This window comes from Salvelinus fontinalis, chromosome 14 (genome assembly GCF_029448725.1).
Source record: "Salvelinus fontinalis isolate EN_2023a chromosome 14, ASM2944872v1, whole genome shotgun sequence".
In the NCBI taxonomy this organism is placed as follows: Eukaryota; Metazoa; Chordata; class Actinopteri; order Salmoniformes; family Salmonidae; genus Salvelinus; species Salvelinus fontinalis.
Window position 1 is genome coordinate 19,382,236 of NC_074678.1, and position 20,117 is coordinate 19,402,352.

Here is a 20,117-nt window from a genome sequence, read left to right on the forward strand (position 1 = left end):
AATCATTAATTTACCCTTGTGGGTTTAAGGTAGTTGTTGTGAAATTGTTAGATTACTTATTAGATATTACTGCACGGTCGGAACTAGAAGCACAAGCATTTCGCAACACTCGCATTAACATCTGCTAACCATGTGTATGTGACCAATAAAATTTGATTTGATTTGTTAGACATGGGATCTGACATGAGGCCCTGTGCCTGCTTTCCCACTGTGAAGAGGGAAGGGGATAGGACTCCTCCCTGGTGACAGTTTTACTGTTCAGGGATACTTTAATGTACCCTCAGTATCATATATTCACATAAACAGATTTTGTAATTTTCATCTAAATAGTTTGTGAGATTTTCTTAATGGCCCTGGCAAGCTACACATATACACGTGAGTCATATGTGAGTCCTATTCAGACACATTCACTCTAACAGTGAAGTGACTGTACCAGATTAGCTGTCTGTCTGTGGAGTGCCACTCTGGTCCTTAGCTATGGCAAAGTAAGGTAAGTGTTGGGTTGTGTGTTTGAGTGACAGCTCCAGGCCCTCTGGCTGTGCGCAGATCGAGTTGCCTTGTACATCCTATCTGTCAGCCTGTCTGCACTTAGCCATAACCAGATTCCCAGGAGCCTCTGCTCGCCTCAGGTTCAGGTTAGCTCCACCGGGACGCCTCGTTAACATGCCACCATGGAACCCAGACACACAATGACTGGACAACGAGACGGGACAGGGTGAAATAAAGGATGTACACCCACTCTTCCTGTCGGTGCTTCACTCTGCCTGTTTGTCCTGTAGGAGGATGTGGATGAGAAAAAGGAGGAGGAGAAACCCTATCACACTGCATGCAGCCACATCTCCCCTGCTTAAAGCACCATCCTCATGACTAGAGCCACACTTGCCTCATCATACTCTCACTGGTCTGACTGTCTGTCTGACACAAACACTATGACACTGTGAGGGCTGAGCTAGTGGAAACAGACAGTGCCAAGTCCAGCTAGCAGCTTCCAGAGAGTTGGAGAGAAGGTACTGTGTGGTGGATATATGGAGTAACAGAGACAACAGTAACACCTCGACCCAGACCTTCTTTACGCTGTTCCCCCATTAGAGAGCTTGTTTCCTGGGGCTAATGGGCCATGCATCAGCCCTGCTACACACACACACACACACACACACACACACTTGATCAGCCCTGAATCAGCTCTGCCAAGACCTTGTTTCCTGGTCCCCCATTCTAGGGTCCACAGACAGACACGGATGGGCCCTGGAACCGTTGCAGTTTAGCCCTGCTCTGTCTGGTAAACACACTGTTGCTGTTGGCCCACTGCACCCTCCTAACATCCAGCCTTTAAAAATCCAGACATTCTGTTGGTAAACATGCTCCGCAACACTCCCTGTCAATCAGAAGTACTGAGTAATGAAAGAATACCAATTCTAACATGAAATGAAAGATGGACACAGCAAATCAAGCCAATGTAATTTCAGGAGGGGACAATTACAATCCGAAAGAGGGCATGTTTCCATGGTGGTGTTATCCTGCCTCTTTGTTTGATCTGAAACACATCTCTGTTCTCTCTGGCCTTTTGATGAAGCAACATTGTAAAGTTTAGCTGTTGGAATGTGCTCTTTCTGTGTTTGCCAAGTCTTCGTCGTTTTCCCTCTCTTTTTTATTACATTATTTGAACTTGGTGTGTGAATTGATTAATGACGGCGGAGGAGATGGCTGCCATTTACGGGCTCGTAACCAATTGTGCTATTGTGTGTGTTTTTTCCACGTTATGTGTAACTTATTCTCTTATGACCGAAAATAGCTTCTGGATATCAGAACAGCGATTACTCACCTCGTACTGAACAAAGATTGTTTCTTTAATGAGCTGGATGCGAAGGATTTACTTCAGACACCGGACAAGGCCCAAATCCCCGTAATTCGCATGAAGAAGAGAGGGGTCATAGGTCAGGGTGCCTTGTAAGAATCAGATGAATCAGATGGCGCGTGGGTAATCCGCCTCTACTATCAGTCCTATTAGCCAACATGCAATCATTGGATAATAAACTGGATGAGCTCCGATTTAAGCCTATCCTACCAACGGGACATTACAAACTGTAATATCTTATGTTTCACTGAGTTGTGGCTGAACGGCGACATGGATAACATACAGCTGGCTGGGTTCTCTGTGCATCGGCAAGATAGAACAGCTGCCTCGGTGAGACAAGGGGTGTCGGTCTGTGTCTATTTGTCAACAGCTGGTGCACGAAATCTAATATTAATGAAGTCTTGAGGTTTTGTTTGCCTGAGGTAGAGTATCTCATGATAAGCTGTAGACCACACTATTTACTATTTTTCATATATACTTTTCGTAGCTGTCTATTTACAAACCGATGCTGGCACTAAGACCACACTCAACAAGCTTTATAAGGCCATAAGCAAACAAGACAATGCTCATGCAGAGGCGGCGCTCCTAGTGGCCGGGGACTTTAATGCAGGCAAACTTCAATCCATTTTACCTCATTTCTACCATCATGTTACATGTGCAACAAGAGGGGGAAAAAACTATAGACCACCTTTACTCCACACACAGAGATGCATACAAAGCTCTCCCTCGCCCTCCTTTTGGCAAATCAGAGCATAACTCTAACCTCCGTATTCCTATTGACAAGCAACAACTAAAGCACGAAGTACCAATACATACGGAAGTGGTCAGATGACACAGATGCTAAACTACAGGACTGTTTTTCTAGCACAGACTGGAATATGTTCCGGGATTATTCCGATGGCATTGAGTACACCACATCAGTCACTGGCTTCATCAATAAGTGCATCGATGATGTCGTCCCCACAGTGACCGTAAGTACATACCCCAACCAGAAGCCATGGATTACAGGCAACATCCGCACTGAGCTAAAGGGTAGAGCTGCCAATTTCAAGGGGCGGGACTCTGACCCGGAAGCTATTTAGAAATCCCACTATGCCTTCCTACGAACCATCAAACAGGCAAAGTGTCAATACAGGACTAAGATTGAATCCTACTACACCGGCTCCAATGCTCGCCGAATGTGGCAGGGCTTGCAAACTATTACAGACTACAAAGGGAAGCACAGCTGTGAGCTGCTCAGTGACACAAGCCTACCAGACGAGCTAAATTACTTCTATGCATGCATCGAGGCATGCAACACTGAATGAGAGCACCAGCAGTTCCGGATGACTGTGTGATCACCCTCTCCATAGAGGTCAACATTCATAATGTCCAGGGCCAGACGGATTACCAGGACGTGTACTCCGAGCATGCGCTGACCAACTGGCAAGTGTCTTCACTGACATTTTCAACCTCTCCATGTCAGAGTCTGTAATACAAACATGTTTCAAGCAGACCACCATAGTCCCTGTGCCAAAGAACACCAAGGTAACCTGCCTAAATGACTACCGCACTCACGTCTGTAGTCATGAAGAGCTTTGAAAGGCTGGTCATGGCTCACATCAACAGCATCCTCCCAGACACCCTAGACCCACTCCAATTTGCATACCGCACCAAAAGATCCATAGATAACGCAACATCTATTGCACTCCACACTGCCCTTTCACACCTGGACAAAAGGAACACCTATGTGAGAATGCTGTTCATTGACTACAGCTCAGAGTTCAACACCATAGTGCCCACGAAGCTCATCACTAAGCTAATGACTCTGGAACTAAACACCTCCCTCTGCAACTGGATCCTGGACTTACTGACGAGCCGTCCCCAGGTGGTAAGGGTAGGTAACAACACATCTGCCACGCTGATCCTCAACGCGGGGGCCCCTAAGCGGGGGGTGCTCAGTCCCCACCTGTACTCCCTGTTCACCCATGACTGCATGGCCAAGCACGACTCCAACACCATCATTAAGTTTGCCGATGACACAACAGTGATAGGCTTGATTACGGACAACGAGGAGATAGCCTATAGAGAGGAGGTCAGAGACCTGACAGTGTGATGCCAGGATAACAACCTCTCCCTCAATGTGAGCAAGGAAGGCCGAGCACTGTCATGAAGAGGGCACGACAACGCCTTTTCCCTATCAGGAGACTGAAAAGATTTGGCATGGGTCCTCAGACCCTCAAAGTATACAGCTGCACCATCAAGTGCATCCTGACTGATTGCATCACCACCTGGTGACCTCTATACCAGGCAGTGTCAGAGGAAGGCCCTAAAAATTGCCATAACTTCATCCCCTAGTGTCATGCGGTACAGGAGCAGTACCGGAGCTTCTATTCTAGGTCCAAAAGGCTTCTTAACTTTAACCCCCAAGCCATAAAACTCCTGAACAGTTAACCAAATGGCTACCCAGACTATTTGCATTGACCCCCCCCATTTTTACGTTGCTGCTACTCTCTGTTTATTATCAATGCATAGTCACTTTACCTCTACCTACATGTATATATTACCTCGACTAACCTGTGCACCCGCACATAGACTCTGTACCGGTTCCCCCTGTATATAGCCTTGTTACTATTATTTTATTGTTGCTCTTTAATTATTAGTTATTTTTCTATTTAATTGTTTTGCTTTTTCCTTTTTATTTATTTATTGTTTACTTCAGTTTATTTAGTAAACACTTTCTTAACACTTATTTTTTCTTAACTGCATTATTTTCCACCACAATTTGCAAATAAATTCATAAAAAATCCTACAATGTGATTTTCTGGATTGTTTTTTCTAATTTTGTCTGTCATAGTTGAAGTGTACCTTTGATTAAAATTACAGGCCTCATCTTTTTAAGTGGGAGAACTTGCACAATTGGTGGCTGACTAAATACTTTTTTGCCCCACTGTATGTAAAGCTTACTTTAACTTTTGTTAATAACATACATTTTCTGCTAACAGATCCCTTTGTACAGATTAAATTATAGTTTTTAATTGCGGTGCTGAGTTAATGGGAGTTAATGTGTAGCGGCTAATTGTATAGCTAATAGGCTATGTTTTAGTAGATCAACTGAGGTGAATGAACCTACAGCAACCAATGTGGTAATGGCTAAGGTAATTTTGCTTGTTTATTCTGTTATCCAAATAGCATTTTACATTTTTTACATTTTATAGAATGTTATATAGCTTTAACTTTCTTTACATTTATTGGATCCCCCAACCCGATTAAAACTCAGACCCTGGCTACAGAGAACTTGCACAATTGGTGGCTGACTAAATACTTTTTTGCCCCACTGTATATATATGACATGAGTAATGTAGGGTATGTAAACATTATATTAAGTGGCATTGTTTAAAGTGGCTAGTGATACATTTTTACATAAATTTCCATAAATTCCCATTATTAAAGTTATTAAAGTGGCTGGAGTTGAGTCAGTATGTTGGCAGCGGCCACTAAATGTTTAGTGGTGGCTGTTTAACAGTCTGATGGCCATGAGATAGAAGCTGTTTTTCAGTCTCTCGGTCCCTGCTTTGATGCACCTGTACTGACCTCGCCGTCTGGATGATAGCGGGGGTGAAAAGGCAGTGGCTCGGGTGGTTGTTGTCCTTGATGATCTTTATGGCCTTCCTGTGATATCGGGTGGTGTAGGTGTCCTGGAGGGCAGGTAGTTTGCCCCCGGTGATGCGTTGTGCAGACCTCACTACCCTCTGGAGAGCCTTACGGTTGTGGGCGGAGCAGTTGCCGTACCAGGCGGTGATACAGCCCGACAGGATGCTCTCGATTGTGCATCTGTAAAAGTTTGAATGCTTTTGGTGACAAGCCGAATTTCTTCAGCCTCCTGATGTTGAAGAGGCGCTGCTGCGCCTTCTTCACAACGCGCTCTGTGTGGGTGGACCAATTCAATTTGTCCGTGATGTGTACACCGAGAAACTTAAAACTTACTACCCTCTCCACTACTGTCCCGTCAATGTGGATAGGGGGGTGCTCCCTCTGCTGTTTCCTGAAGTCCACAATCATCTCCTTTGTTTTGTTGACGTTGAGTGTGAGGTTATTTTCCTGACACCACACTCCGAGGGCCCTCACCTCCTCCCTGTAGGCCGTCTCGTCGTTGTTGGTAATCAAGCCTACCACTGTAGTGTCATCCGCAAACTTGATGATTGAGTTGGAGGCGTGCATGGTCACGCAGTCGTGGGTGAACAAGGGAGTACAGGAGAGGGCTCAGAACGCACCCTTGTGGGGCCCCAGTGTTGAGGATCAACGGGGTGGAGATGTTGTTACCTACCCTCTCTACCTGGGAGCGGCCCATCAGGAAGTCCAGGACCCGGGTGCACAGGGTGGGGTCGAGACCCAGGGTCTCGAGCTTGATGACGAGTTTGGATGGTACTATCGTGTTAAATGCTGAGCTGTAGTTGATGAACAGCATTCTCACATAGGTATTCCTCTTGTCCAGATGGGTTAGGGCAGTGTGCAGTGTGGTTGCGATTGCGTCGTCTGTGGACCTAATGGGTCGGTAAGCAAATTGGAGTGCTCTTTCAAAGCACTTCATGATGACGGAAGTGACGGGCCGTGTCCTTATTGTCCTTAAAGCGAGCAAAAAAGTTATTTAGTCTGTCTGGGAGCAAGACATCCTGGTCCGCGAAGGGGCTGGTTTTCTTTTTGTAATCCATGATTGACTGTAGACCCTGCCACATACCTCTTGTGTTTAAGCTGTTGAATTGCGACTCTACTTTGTCTCTATACTAGCACTTAGCTTGTTTGATTGCCTTGCGGAGGGAATAGCTACACTGTTTGTATTCGGTCATGTTTCCGGTCATCTTGCCCTGGTTAAAAGCAGTGGTTCACGCTTTCAGTTTCACGCGAATGCTGCCATCAATCCACGGTTTCTGGTTTGGGAATGTTTTAATCATTGCTGTGGGTATTACGTCGCTGATGCACTTTCTAATGAACTCGCTCACCGACTCAGCGCAATGCGGAACATATTCCAATTCACGTGATCGAAGCAGTCTTGAAGCGTGGAATCAGATTGATCGGACCAGCGTTGAACAGACCTGAGCGCTGGAGCTTCTTGTTTTAGTTTCTGTTTGTAGGCTGGAAGCAACAAAATGGAGTCGTGGTCAGCTTTCCGAAAGGAGGGCGGGGGAGGGCCTTATATGCGTCACGGAAGTTAGAATAACAATGATCCAGGGTTTTACCAGCCCTGGTAGCACAATCGATATGCTGATAGAATTTAGGGAGTTTTGTTTTCAGATTAGCCTTGTTAAAATCCCCAGCTACGATGAATGCAGCCTCAGGGTGTGTGGTTTCCAGTTTACATAGAGTCAGATAAAGTTCGTTCAGGGCCATCAATGTGTCTGCTTGGGGGGGAATATATACGGCTGTGATTATAATCGAAGAAAATTCCCTTGGTAGATAATGCGGTCGACATTTGATTGTGAGGAATTCTAAGTCAGGTGAACAGAATGACTTGTTCCTGTATGTTGTTATGATCACACCACGTCTTGTTGATTATAAGGCATACCCCCCCCGCCCCTCTTCTTACCAGAAAGATGTTGGTTTCTGTCGGCGAGATGCGTGAAGAAACCACCTGGCTGCACCGACTCCGTTAGCGTCTCTCGAGTGAGCCATGTTTCCGTGAAGCAAAGAACGTTACAGTCTCTGTCTCTCTGGAATGTTACCCTTGCTCGGATTTCATCTACCTTGTTGTCAAGAGACTGGGCATTGGCGAGTAGTATGCTAGGGAGTGGAGCGCGATGTGCCCGTCTCCGAAGCCTGACCAGAAGACCGCTTTGTTTGCCCCTTTTACGGCGTCGTCGCCGGCTGGGATCAGATCCATTGTACTGGGTGGAAGGCAAAACACAGGATCCGCTTCGGGAGAGTATTCCTGGTCGTAATGATAGTGAGTTGACGTTGCTCTTATATTCAGTAGTTCCTCCCGACTGTATGTAATGAAACCTAAGATTACCTGGGGTACCAATGTAAGAAATAACACATAAAAAAACAAAATACTGCATAGTTTCCTAGGAACGCGAGGCGGCCATCTCTGTCGGCGCCTGACTTCCCTGCCACCTACACACACGATATGACAGCTTGTAAGTAAGCATTTCACTGTAAGGTCTACACATGTTGTATTCGGCGAGTGTGACAAATAAAATTTAAATCATTTTTTTTCCTTTTTGTCTCTCTCTCGCTCTCTCACTCTCTATACAAAGGGCTTTATTGGCATGGGAAATTTGTTTACATTGCCAAAGCAAGTGAAGTAAATAATAAACAAAAGTGAAATAAACAATCAAAAATGAACAGTAAACATTATACTCACAAGTTTCAAAGGAATAGACACATTTCTAATGTCATATTATGGCTATGTACAGTGTTATGATGTGCAAATCTCGCTCTCTATATCTTCTTCTCTCTGTCTTGTTCTCGCTCTCTTTTCTCTACTCATCTATCTTTCTATGTCTCTGTCTTTCTTTCTCTGTATCTCTTACTTTCATCTCGCTCGCTTGCTCGCTCGATCTATGTGATTGTTAATTGGAATCATGGCCAGCCCAATATTGGCTTTGATGCAGAGACAGATGGTGTTGTTTTCTACACAACAGCTCTCCCTGCCAGTACACACACACACACACACACACACCAGGAGTTTGATTAGCTATCCTGGAGCCAGTCTTGAGAGAGCAGATCAAATCACCCACAAAAGCATTTATCATATTTCTATAATCTGCATTAGAGCACGCTCCTATCATCTCACATCCTCTCTCTGTCTCTCCAAACAGACATGGTGTTTTCTCAACTTGTGCTTTACTGTGGGTGTTGCTTAGTATTTCTTAGGTAGTAGGATTGCAGCACTCTGATAATTAATATAAAACATTTGGCATGGCGTCTCTCCTCTCCCCTCATCACGACTGGCACATAGTAATATGTAGACTCACACACATAGGCAGAGAGGCCAGGAAACCAACTACAGGCAAATATGCTTTTAAAACGCCACAGACCATGCAGGGTACTGGGCAGCATGCAAATGTTATTGTTGGGTTTTAAACTTTGCGGAGAGAAGCAACTGACCAATGTTACAGTAACCAGGCTTAGCTCTCTATGGCTGTTAGGTAGACTTCAGTGGATTGTTGACAAATCTCTTTGAAAGTATGGGTAATATTTAATTGTCACATTGCATGTTCTGCTGAACAGTTGAGAATGCCAAATGCTTTTTCAACAGATATGACCCTTCTAATTGTGTTATACATATGGAAATTAGTCTAGCCCGCTTGCCAGAGGCTAGTATTTTTCATATTGGGCTTGTAGAAAATGTGTTCCATCCCTGGTTATACTCAAGTAACCTTATATTTGGCTTTGAATTGCACAAGAACTCCTCATTGGAGATTAGCTCCATGCTCAGTTAGGTAGAATGAGGTAAACTTTTGGCTTTGCAAAGTTCTACGGCGCTCACCTCTGAGTGCAGACCTGAGCTGATTCCAAACCTACAGAAAGAGGCCAGACAGACACAGGCCGTGCTTGGGTGTGTTAGGTGTTAAGTCATATGATACAGCGAGCCCAGGACTAAGCTAGTCTGTTTGTCTGTCTGTCTGGGTCTGTTTGTGAGCAGAGGACATATTAACAACAATGATTTATGTGTTCAGGGATACATTTTAGGAATAAGGTCCTTTCTCTCTCTGCACATTTAGTCATATTTTCTTCTCTTTTCAGGGAGAACGGGGTGATAAGAAGCACTAGGCAACGAGTAGTGTACATGCCTATGACAGTAGGAACAATATAATAGACAAAAATGTATGTTCTGTGTATTGTATGAATCATTGAGTTAATCGTCCCATTGTGTCAGTCATTGATGTCTATGCATATAGCACTACGTTGAAGCATTGTTGATACTCTGGGAGTGGAAAAATTAAGAATAGCATTGCTTTTACATTTTCAAGCAGTTCTCATGCAAGTGCTGGCTTCACAGTTTATGTGTTCTTGTAAAAGTGGATGCTAGTGGCAATTACTTTCTTCAAACTTTCAAGTCTTTGATAAAAACATTACTCATATATTTCTTTCTTTTTTATCTCAAAAGCCCTCATCTCTCTCTCTCTTTCCCTCTCTCTCTCTCGCCCTCAGCTAACTGGTTGAATCCCAAAGTGGGTCTCTGAGTCTCTTCTTTCATATTATTGAGGTTTCAAATCACCCTGCAAAGGCCTGGAGCTAATTTGGGTTTTCAGGCTTCCCCCTCTAATTCTTTCAGACTAATTACAGTCATATTTCCACAATTTAATTGATAAACTCTGCTGAGCTTGGGAAGGTTTCCCAAAGTAAACCCCTTCCTCCTCTTCATCTTCCCCCTCTTCCTCCTTCCCTCTTTGCTCAGCGTTCCTCCATTGCTCTATTTCACAGCGTAGGTGAGGCAGTCAGGCAACGGCACGGTGCTCCATCTTTCTCCACTTAAGTGTTCCTTTCCTTCCTGCCATAGTCTTAGTAAACGTGTTTGCTAAAAATAAATATCTACGTAGCGGTGAATTCTTCGACAGTGTCCGCCTCCCTGGTTTTGGAATGTATTATCTGTGGTGACAATGCCAGGAACATAGAGAGGAGAGGCCAGGGGTCAGGCAGATGTTGCACATAGTGTTGGCTAGTGTTTGTGTACGTGCGTGTGTGTGTGTGTTTGGGGGGAATGGAGAACCTCTCTGTCTAGGGCTCCAAATACCCAACAGAGATAATGTGACTAATTTTCACACAAACAAATGGACACCATGATCTGAAAAATGAACCAACGTTGCAGTAGATTCTTGTGTTTGTTTTTTTCCTCTCCCCCCTCTTTGGAAAATTCCTATTAACCAAAATATGGGGAATGCAACAAAGTGTTAATGATCCTATATGTCCACCTACAGTTTAGGGAAATGGTCCATTCAGCACTACGCTCTATCAGTTTAGTGTTATGAGTTAATGTTTTCATTTGGCCCGCCAGGCAGCACGCTGTCAGCTGCCCCCCACTTTACATTGGATGCCTTGGTAATAAGAATGACAAGTATGGAAATATAATGAGGCAGGCTATCTCGACCAGACTGTGTGTTGGGGCTGCCGACTGGCCTGGGATGCTCAGCCCTGCTCACAGTTGTACTACAGTCAGTAGTAGGGTTTTCAGCGCATGTGAATGTTTATCCCTCTGAAATGAACCATATGGGTCGAGGACCATTAAGAACCAAAGGGGTGGTCTCGCTTTCTCTCTACTTCTCTCTCTTTCTCTGCTCCCTGTTCTATGCACATGCACACACACACACTCACACATGCCAAGCTCAGCCAAGTTTCTCTCTTTCCCTCCATCCCTTCTTCAATCCCTCCTTCCCTTTCTGCCAGAAGACAAACCAGAATTTCATTGTGGGCTCAGGGCTCGGCTCACATTTTCTTCTTTTTTTCACTCTGCATATTACAGCTGGGTTTTGTGCTCTCACACTTTTTTACCTACCTAGGCTTAGGCTGAATCTCATTGTATCATCCCACTCTCAGCCGGCTCTAATATGGCAAAATGAACTACTTTGAGATGATCCCCAATGGCAATGCCAAACAAACATACTGCATTGATAAAAGTTGTCTCTTTCTTTTGTACCTCTGAGTTATTGTGTGTGTGTGTGTGTGTGTGTGTGTGTGTGTGTGTGTGTGTGTGTGTGTGTGTGTGTGTGTGTGTGTGTGTGTGTGTGTGTGTGTGTGTGTGTGTGTGTGTGTGTGTGTGTGTGTGTGTGTGTGTGTGTGTGTGTGAGCATGCATACACAGACACGCGCATCTTGCATATGTGTTACCTATGATGAAGACAGATAAGTGTTTGTGCATATGTGATCACGTGCGTGTGTGTATCTGCTAGCTACATTCATGACAGACAGCTCCATACTACTCCAGCTGTTTGCTGCCATTTTGAAAAATCCCTGCACACTGCTTACGCACAATAACAGGTTATATAAACAGTAGAAACCAGACACCTTATTGTGCAAGGGGACCTTGTGTGAAAATAAGGAGAGGACATTGCGAGAGGTCTTAAAATAATGAATGGGGATGGAGTCTGAAAGATGTGTTTGCGCAAAGTTTAGATGGAAGTTTTAACTTTGGAAAGGTCTGCTCATCTCTTTTTTTCTGTTTACCTCTAGGCAGGCCTTTACTTTTGTCTCAAATTTTTATTTTCCCAAAAAGTGGATGAACATATCAATACAGAATTGAGTTTTATGTGCATATCTTTATCAATGAAGAAGTCGTTGTGAGTGAAAGTCTTGAAAACTAACTGCATGAGCCCAATAGAAAATACAGCTTCTGAACAGTAAATCACAGCTACCTTTTTGTAGCTTACTATTTTATGTCCTCAGTAACTCTATACATGTATTTCCTTCAGTAGCTGAAATGAAGACTGCTAAAAGTAATCAAACGTTATTTGATGTAGATTAGACTATCAAAAATCATGCCTATGATATTAAATCAATGCTTATTGCTCTCTGGACTAGATATACCGATACTGTAAATCCCCACACCATATTACTGTTCCTATGGTATCTCTGTGTTTCTTCACCCTAGGTCCATGATGCTTTAGGTAGTCTCTTAGTGCAGGTTTCCCACACACTGATTAAGCCTTAGTCTCTCTAGACAGCTGGGTTGCCTCCCACAATTTTCAAATGTTCCAGCTAGGGTCGGGTTTTTTTCGACACTAATTAAGCCTTGTTCTAGACTAAAAATAATTTCCAATGGAGGTTCTCCATTGAGCTTGCTTTTTAGTCCAGGACTAGGCTTTATCTGTGGCTGGGAAACCGGGCCAGTGTCATACAGAAACCTACTGTATCAGTCATTCTGTGGAATCCTTACCTTCAGCTCTTTTCTCTCACTGGCAAAGTGATGTCCCTCTGTGGTTCCTTTAGCTCTGAGACAAGGCTGTAGACTCCTATAACTGACTACGAGTCTTATTACACCTACTGTAATGCCATAGCAGCCTACAGCCATGTCTTGGGGCTATGTCTTCTGATGTACAGTGTCTGTCTGTAACCTCATTGTGTCTCTCAACCCTCCAGCTATCTGAAAACTCAGTGGTCCAATTCCCTGTGTCTTGTGTAGCGCTGATGCATAGCTGTAGACTCCTACAGTATGACTCCTAACACATTACAGCCATGTCTCAGGGCTATGTCTCTTGATGAAAAGTGTACTGATGTCTGTCTGTAAAGCCATGGTGTGTCTCTTACTGACTTGTCTATAACATTGTTGTATCTCTCCTTCCTCCAGGTATCTGGGGGATCTGATGTCCACTTCCCTCCAGGGAACTTCTCCCTCCACTGTCATGTTCAGAAGGAGGTACTTCCCCATGGCAACGAGCACCTCCTCAACTGGGCCACCAAGAAGTACAGAGCCGTTACCTCCTTCTCCGAACTCAAGATTGCCCTGGACATCTACATCAAAGTGGGAGAAGGTGTGTTTTACTGTTAGAGGGACAGTTTGGAAAAGGTGGTACCTAGAACCATAAAGGGTTCTTTGGCTGTCCTTTCTGTAGGATAACCATTGGTTTCAGGTGAAACCATACATCACAGTTGGAGAAGGTGTGCCACATTCTCGTTTAGAATGCCTGGGGAAACTTTTACACCTAATTTCACTAACTGTATATTTTCTTTGCCTTGTGACAGGCCTTTTCTTCCCCACTAAACCTTAATTAAGGGGTTCCTACTCAGTCAGTCATTTTTAATGGAGGCCATTGACAGTCCTGGGATTTACTGGACCCTGGAGTAGCAGAGCGAACTCTCTCTGTTTTCTGACTCCTCAGTTCCACTAGCCAACCTTCAGGTGCACATAGACTTGACCAGCTCCACATAGACTTTCTTTATTTTGTAATCTGGCCCCTTGCTTTCCTTGCTTGTCACTTTTCTTATTTGACCATGAGCCCAGAGTCCGTGGAGTGAGGAAGAAGTGACTGATGGAAATACGTAGTAGGTTTGTGAGGGATCGCTGCTCTAATTTCTAGCTTGTGTGTAGGCCTGCTGCCAGATTTGAGGCCTGATAGACTAATCCTATGCACTCTGAGAAAAAGAGAGAAGTGGCAGAGTTGTACCGAAGTTGATGAAACAAGAACAAAATTTGTAGACTGAAGAGATCAAACATGGGACTGTTTCTTGCTATTCAAGTCTTCAAGCAGGTTTAGTCAAATACACGAGAGGGATCTATTTATCATATCTCCTACTTAACTCCTCAAGCTGCTGTTAAGTAAGATGATAGGGGCCTTGCTCCTCAACTTGTGTCTATAGGAAGATCTCTTCTGAGCAGCAAAGTTTGTATTAAATTAAAGTGTTGAAGGCATTAATGGGTTTAGGGAATATGAGATGTTCCTTGATAACTATGAGCTGTAAGTGGAAAAAACTGTGAAGAGGTGTCTTGAGCAAAGGCAGACTGTGGGGGCCTCATCTCCTCTCCACCAATCAGTAGAGTTACTGTAGTAGGGAGGCTGGCTGTTGGAAGTCCAGGGCTCCTCCAGGGATGTTGTGTGATTGATCCATTGAAGCCATGCTTCACTCCTTCCTTCACTGTTTCACTCCCCACTGGTCCTTTGTAAACCGAACCGACAGCACGTTCAACTTCCTCCTGCATCAACATCCAGATAGATAGGAGACCTTTTAACGACTATCTTTCAATGCAAGACAATACCACAGTTACTGCCAGGAGTGGAGTGGAGTAATGGCACCATTATGCATTACAGCATTATGTCAAAATCAAATCAAATTCTATTGGTCGCGTACATATATTTAGCAGATGTTATTTCGGGTGTAGCAAAATGCTTGTGTTTCTAGCTCCAACAGTGCAGTAATATCTAACAATTCGAAAACAATACACACATCTGAAAGTAAAGTAATGGAATTAAGAAATATAGATATATTAGGACTCCGATATTGCTCATCTTAATATTTATATATTTTTTAATTCAATTATTTACATTTTAGATTTGTGTATTGTTATATATATATATACACTGCTCAAAAAAATAAAGGGAACACTTAAACAACACAATGTAACTCCAAGTCAATCACACTTCTGTGAAATCAAACTGTCCACTTAGGAAGCAACACTGATTGACAATAAATTTCACATGCTGTTGTGCAAATGGAATAGACAACAGGTGGAAATTATAGGCAATTAGCAAGACACCCCCAAAAAAGGAGTGATTCTGCAGGTGGTGACCACAGACCACTTCTCAGTTCCTATGCTTCCTGGCTGATGTTTTGGTCACTTTTGAATGCTGGCGGTGCTCTCACTCTAGTGGTAGCATGAGACGGAGTCTACAACCCACACAAGTGGCTCAGGTAGTGCAGTTCATCCAGGATGGCACATCAATGCGAGCTGTGGCAAAAAGGTTTGCTGTGTCTGTCAGTGTAGTGTCCAGAGCATGGAGGCGCTACCAGGAGACAGGCCAGTACATCAGGAGACGTGGAGGAGGCCGTAGGAGGGCAACAACCCAGCAGCAGGACCGCTACCTCCGCCTTTGTGCAAGGAGGTGCACTGCCAGAGCCCTGCAAAATGACCTCCAGCAGGCCACAAATGTGCATGTGTCAGCATATGGTCTCACAAGGGGTCTGAGGATCTCATCTCGGTACCTATTGGCAGTCAGGCTACCTCTGGCAAGCACATGGAGGGCTGTGCGGTCCCACAAAGACATGCTGACCCACCGCCAAACCGGTCATGCTGGAGGATGTTGCAGGCAGCAGAACGTTCTCCACGGCGTCTCCAGACTCTGTCACGTCTGTCACATGTGCTCAGTGTGAACCTGCTTTCATCTGTGAAGAGCACAGGGCGCCAGTGGTGAATTTGCCAATCTTGGTGTTCTCTGGCAAATGCCAAACGTCCTGCACGGTGTTGGGCTGTAAGCACAACCCCCACCTGTGGACGTCGGGCCCTCATACCACCCTCATGGAGTCTGTTTCTGACCGTTTGAGCAGGCACATGCACATTTGTGGACTGCTGGAGGTCATTTTGCAGGGCTCTGGCAGTGCTCCTCCTGCTCCTCCTTGCACAAAGGCGGAGGTAGCGTTCCTGCTGCTGGGTTGTTGCCCTCCTACGGCCTCCTCCACGTCTCCTGATGTACTGGCCTGTCTCCTGGTAGCGCCTCCATGCTCTGGACACTACGCTGACAGACACAGCAAACCTTCTTGCCACAGCTCGCATTGATGTGCCATCCTGGATGAGCTGCACTACCTGAGCCACTTGTGTGGGTTGTAGACTCCGTCTCATGCTAACACTAGAGTGAAAGCACCGCCAGCATTCAAAAGGGACCAAAACAGCCAGGAAGCATAGGAACTGAGAAGTGGTCTGTGGTCACCACCTGCAGAACCACTCCTTTATTGGGGGTGTCTTGCTAATTGCCTATAATTTCCACCTTTTGTCAATTCCATTTGCACAACAGCATGTGAAATTTATTGTCAATCAGTGTTGCTTCCTAAGTGGACAGTTTGATTTCACAGAAGTGTGATTGACTTGGAGTTACATTGTGTTGTTTAAGTGTTCCCTCTATTTTTTTTGAGCAGTGTATATATATATATACAGTACCAGTCAAAAGTTTGGACACACCTACTCATTCCAGGGTTTTTCGTAATTAAAAAAAAACTATTTTCTACATCGTAGAATAATAGTGAAGACATCAAAACTATGAAATAACACATGGAATCATGTAGTAACCAAAAAAGTGTTAAACAAATGGAAAAATATTTTTGATTCTTCAAAGTAGCCAACCTTTGCCTTGATGACATCTTTGCACACTATTGGCATTCTCTCAACCAGCTTCACCTGGAATGCTTTTCTAACAGTCTTGAAGGAGTTCTCACATATGCTAAGCACTTGTTGGCTGCTTTTCCCTCACTCTGCGGTCCAACTCATCCCAAACCATCTCAATTGGGTTGAGGTCGTGTGATTGTGGAGGCCAGGTCATCTGATGCAGCACCATCACTCTCTTTCTTTGTCAAAATTCCCCAAATTAGCTTTTAACAAGGCACACCTGTTAATTGAAATGCATTCCAGGTGACTACCTCACGAAGCTAGCTGAGAGAATGCCAAGAGTGTGCAAAGCTGTCATCAAGGGTGGCTACTTTGAAGAATCAAGTATAAAATATATTTACATTTGTTTAACACTTTATGATGATGATTCTACATGATTCTATATGTGTTATTTCAGAGTTCTGATCTCTTCACTATTATTCTACAATAGTATTCACCTCCTTGGCGTTTTTTCCTATTTTGTTGCCTTACAACCTGGAATTAAAATATATTTTTGGGTGGTTTGTATCATTTGATTTACACAAGGCCATTCCAAGACATTTAAATGTTTCCCCTTAAACCACCCGAGTGTTACTTTAGCAGTATGATTAGGGTCATTGTCCTGCTGGAAGGTGAACCTCCGTCCCAGTCTCAAATCTCTGGAAGACTGAAACAGGTTTCCCTCAAGAATTTCCCTGTATTTAGCGCCATCCATCATTCCTTCAGTTCTGACCAGTTTCCCAAAACCCTGCCGATGAAAAAAAAAAAACATCCCCACAGCATGGTGCTGCCACCACCATGCTTCACTGTGAGGATGGTGTTCTCGGGGTGATGGAAGTGTTGGGTTTGCGCCAGACATAGCGTTTTCCTTGATGGCCAAAAGCTCAATTTTAGTCTCATCTGACCAGAGTTCCTTCTTCCATATGTTTGGGGAGTCTCCCACATGCCTTTTGGTGAACACCAAACGTGTTTGCTTATATATTTTATTTAAGCAATGGCTTTTTTTCTCTTCTCTTCCGTAAAGCCCAGCTCTGTGGAGTGTATGGCTTCAAGTGGTCCTATGGACAGATACTCCAATCTCCGCTGTGGATCTTTGCAGCTCCTTCAGGGTTATCTTTGGTCTCTTTGTTACCCTAGAGAGGTTAATCAGAGAGGCATGTGGGACGGTAGCGTCTCACCTCGTCAACCAACAGCCAGTGAAACTGCAGGGCGCCAAATTCAAAACAACAGAAATCCCATAATTAAAATTCCTCAAACATACAAGTATTTTACACCATTTTAAAGATACACTTGTTGTAAATCCAGCCACAGTGTACGATTTCAAAAAGGCTTTATGACGAAAGCACACCAAACGATTATGTTAGGTCAGAGCCAAGTCACAGAAAAACACAGCCATTTTTCCAGCCAAAGAGAGGAGTCACTGTAACGTTAGTCGTCGGAATGAGAAGGATCGGACCAAAGCGCAGCGTCGTAATGTTCATGATTATTTATTTAAACTGAACACTGAGACAAAATGAATCAACACGAAACAGTTCTGTCTGGTGCAGACACAAAAACAGAAAACAACTACCCACAAAGCATCGGTGGGGAAATACTACCTAAGTATGATTCTCAATCAGAGACAACGATAGACAGCTGCCTCTGATTGAGAACCACACCCGGCCAAACACAAAGAAATACAAAACATAGAAAATTAACATAGAATGCCCACCCAAATCACACCCTGACCAAACCAAAATAGAGACATAAAAAGCTCTCTTTACGGTCAGGGCGTGACAGTACCTCCTCCCAAAGGTGCGGACTCCGGCCGCAAAACCTGAACCCATAGGGGAGGGTCTGGGTGGGCATTTCTCCGCGGTGGCGGCTCTGGTGAGGGACGTAGACCGCTCCACCTCTGGCTCGGCCCACTTAGGTGGTGCCTCTAGAGCGGGGACCCTCGTCTAGGGTGTCAGGTAAGGTGCAGGTGATATGATCCTTAACTAGCCTCTCAAGGCACTTCATGATGACAGAAGTGAGTGCTACGGAGCGATTAGTCATTTAGTTCAGTTGCCACTTCCTGATTAACTCAGTCACTGTGTCAGTGTATACGTCAATGATATTCTCAGAAGCAACCCGGAACATATCCCAGTACACATGATCAAAACATTCTTGAAGCATGGATTCTGATTGGTCAGACCAGCGTTGAATAGAGCATTAGTACTTCCTGTTTGAGCGTCTGCCTATAGGAAGGGCGGAGCGGAGTGGAGTCGTGATCTGATTTGCCAAACGGAGGGCGGGGGAGGGCCTTGTAGCCATCCCAGAAGGGGAGAAACAAAGGTTAAAAAAAATTGAAGCGCGAGTTGTACAGGCAATGTGTTAACCTGTCTAGGATCAGCGTGCCGCTAGCGGCACTCCCCCCCCCCCCCCACTGAAAAACCAGTGCCGCGAAATTCAAAAAAAATATTTTTTTTAAATATTTAACTTTCACACATTAAAGTCCAATACAGCTAATGAAAGACACAGATCTTATGAATCCAGTCAACATTTCCGATTTTTAAAATGTTTTACAGGGAAGACACAATATGTAAAGATGTACATCTATTACCTAAAAACACATTAGCATATTCCACCATCTTTTATTTGTCCACCAACACCAGTAGCCATCACCAATTCGGCTAAACTAAGATATTTATAGCCTCTAACCAACAAAAAAACTCATTAGATGACAGTCTGATAACATATTTATGGTATGGGATAGGTTTTGTTAGAAAAAAGTGCATATTTCAGGTAGATGGCATAGTTTACAATTGCACCCACCATCACAAATGGACTAGAATAATTACAATGAGCAACGTGTTTACCTAACTACTAATCATCAAACATTTCGTAAAAATACACAGCATACACGAATCGAAAGACACAGATCCTGTGAATACAGACAATATTTCAGATTTTCTAAGTGTCTTACAGCGAAAACACAATAAATCGTTATATTAGCTTAGCACATAGCAATTAGCAGCCCAGCATTGATTCTAGCCAAAGTGAGCGATAAAAGTCAACATCGCCAAAAGATATTAATTTTTTCACTAACCTTCTCAGAATTCTTCCGATGACACTCCTGTAACATCACATTACAACATGCATATACAGTTTGATCGAAAATGTTTATATTTAGCCACCAAAATCATGGTTAGACAATGTGAAATGTAGACAAGCTGGTAAAGAAAACGTCCTTGCGCCACTTAGACAGTGATCTACTCTTATACATAAATACTCATAAACGTGACTAAAAAATATAGGGTGGACAGGGATTGATAGACAATTTAATTCTTAATACAATTGCGTTATTACATTTTTTAATTTATCCTTACTTTTCAATACAGTTTGCGCCAAGCGAAGCTACGTCAAAAAACATGGCGTCCTAAGCCACTAAAATGTTTCGACAGAAACACGATTTATCATAATAAAAATGTCCTACCTTGAGCTGTTCTTCCATCAGTATCTTGGGCAAAGGATC

General features: G+C 43.9%; 1 protein-coding gene across 5 annotated transcripts in view; it reads left to right on the forward strand.

Annotated features, from left to right (window-relative positions):
* Positions 1–20,117, forward strand: part of LOC129869588 (transforming growth factor beta receptor type 3-like) — a 171,243-nt gene that overhangs the window by 103,152 nt on the left and 47,974 nt on the right. For all 5 annotated transcript variants that reach the window (XM_055944114.1, XM_055944118.1, XM_055944116.1 and 2 more), the window contains one exon: positions 13,118–13,301. In XM_055944114.1, the coding sequence (XP_055800089.1) occupies positions 13,118–13,301 (184 nt within the window). The remainder of the gene's footprint in view (positions 1–13,117; positions 13,302–20,117) is intronic.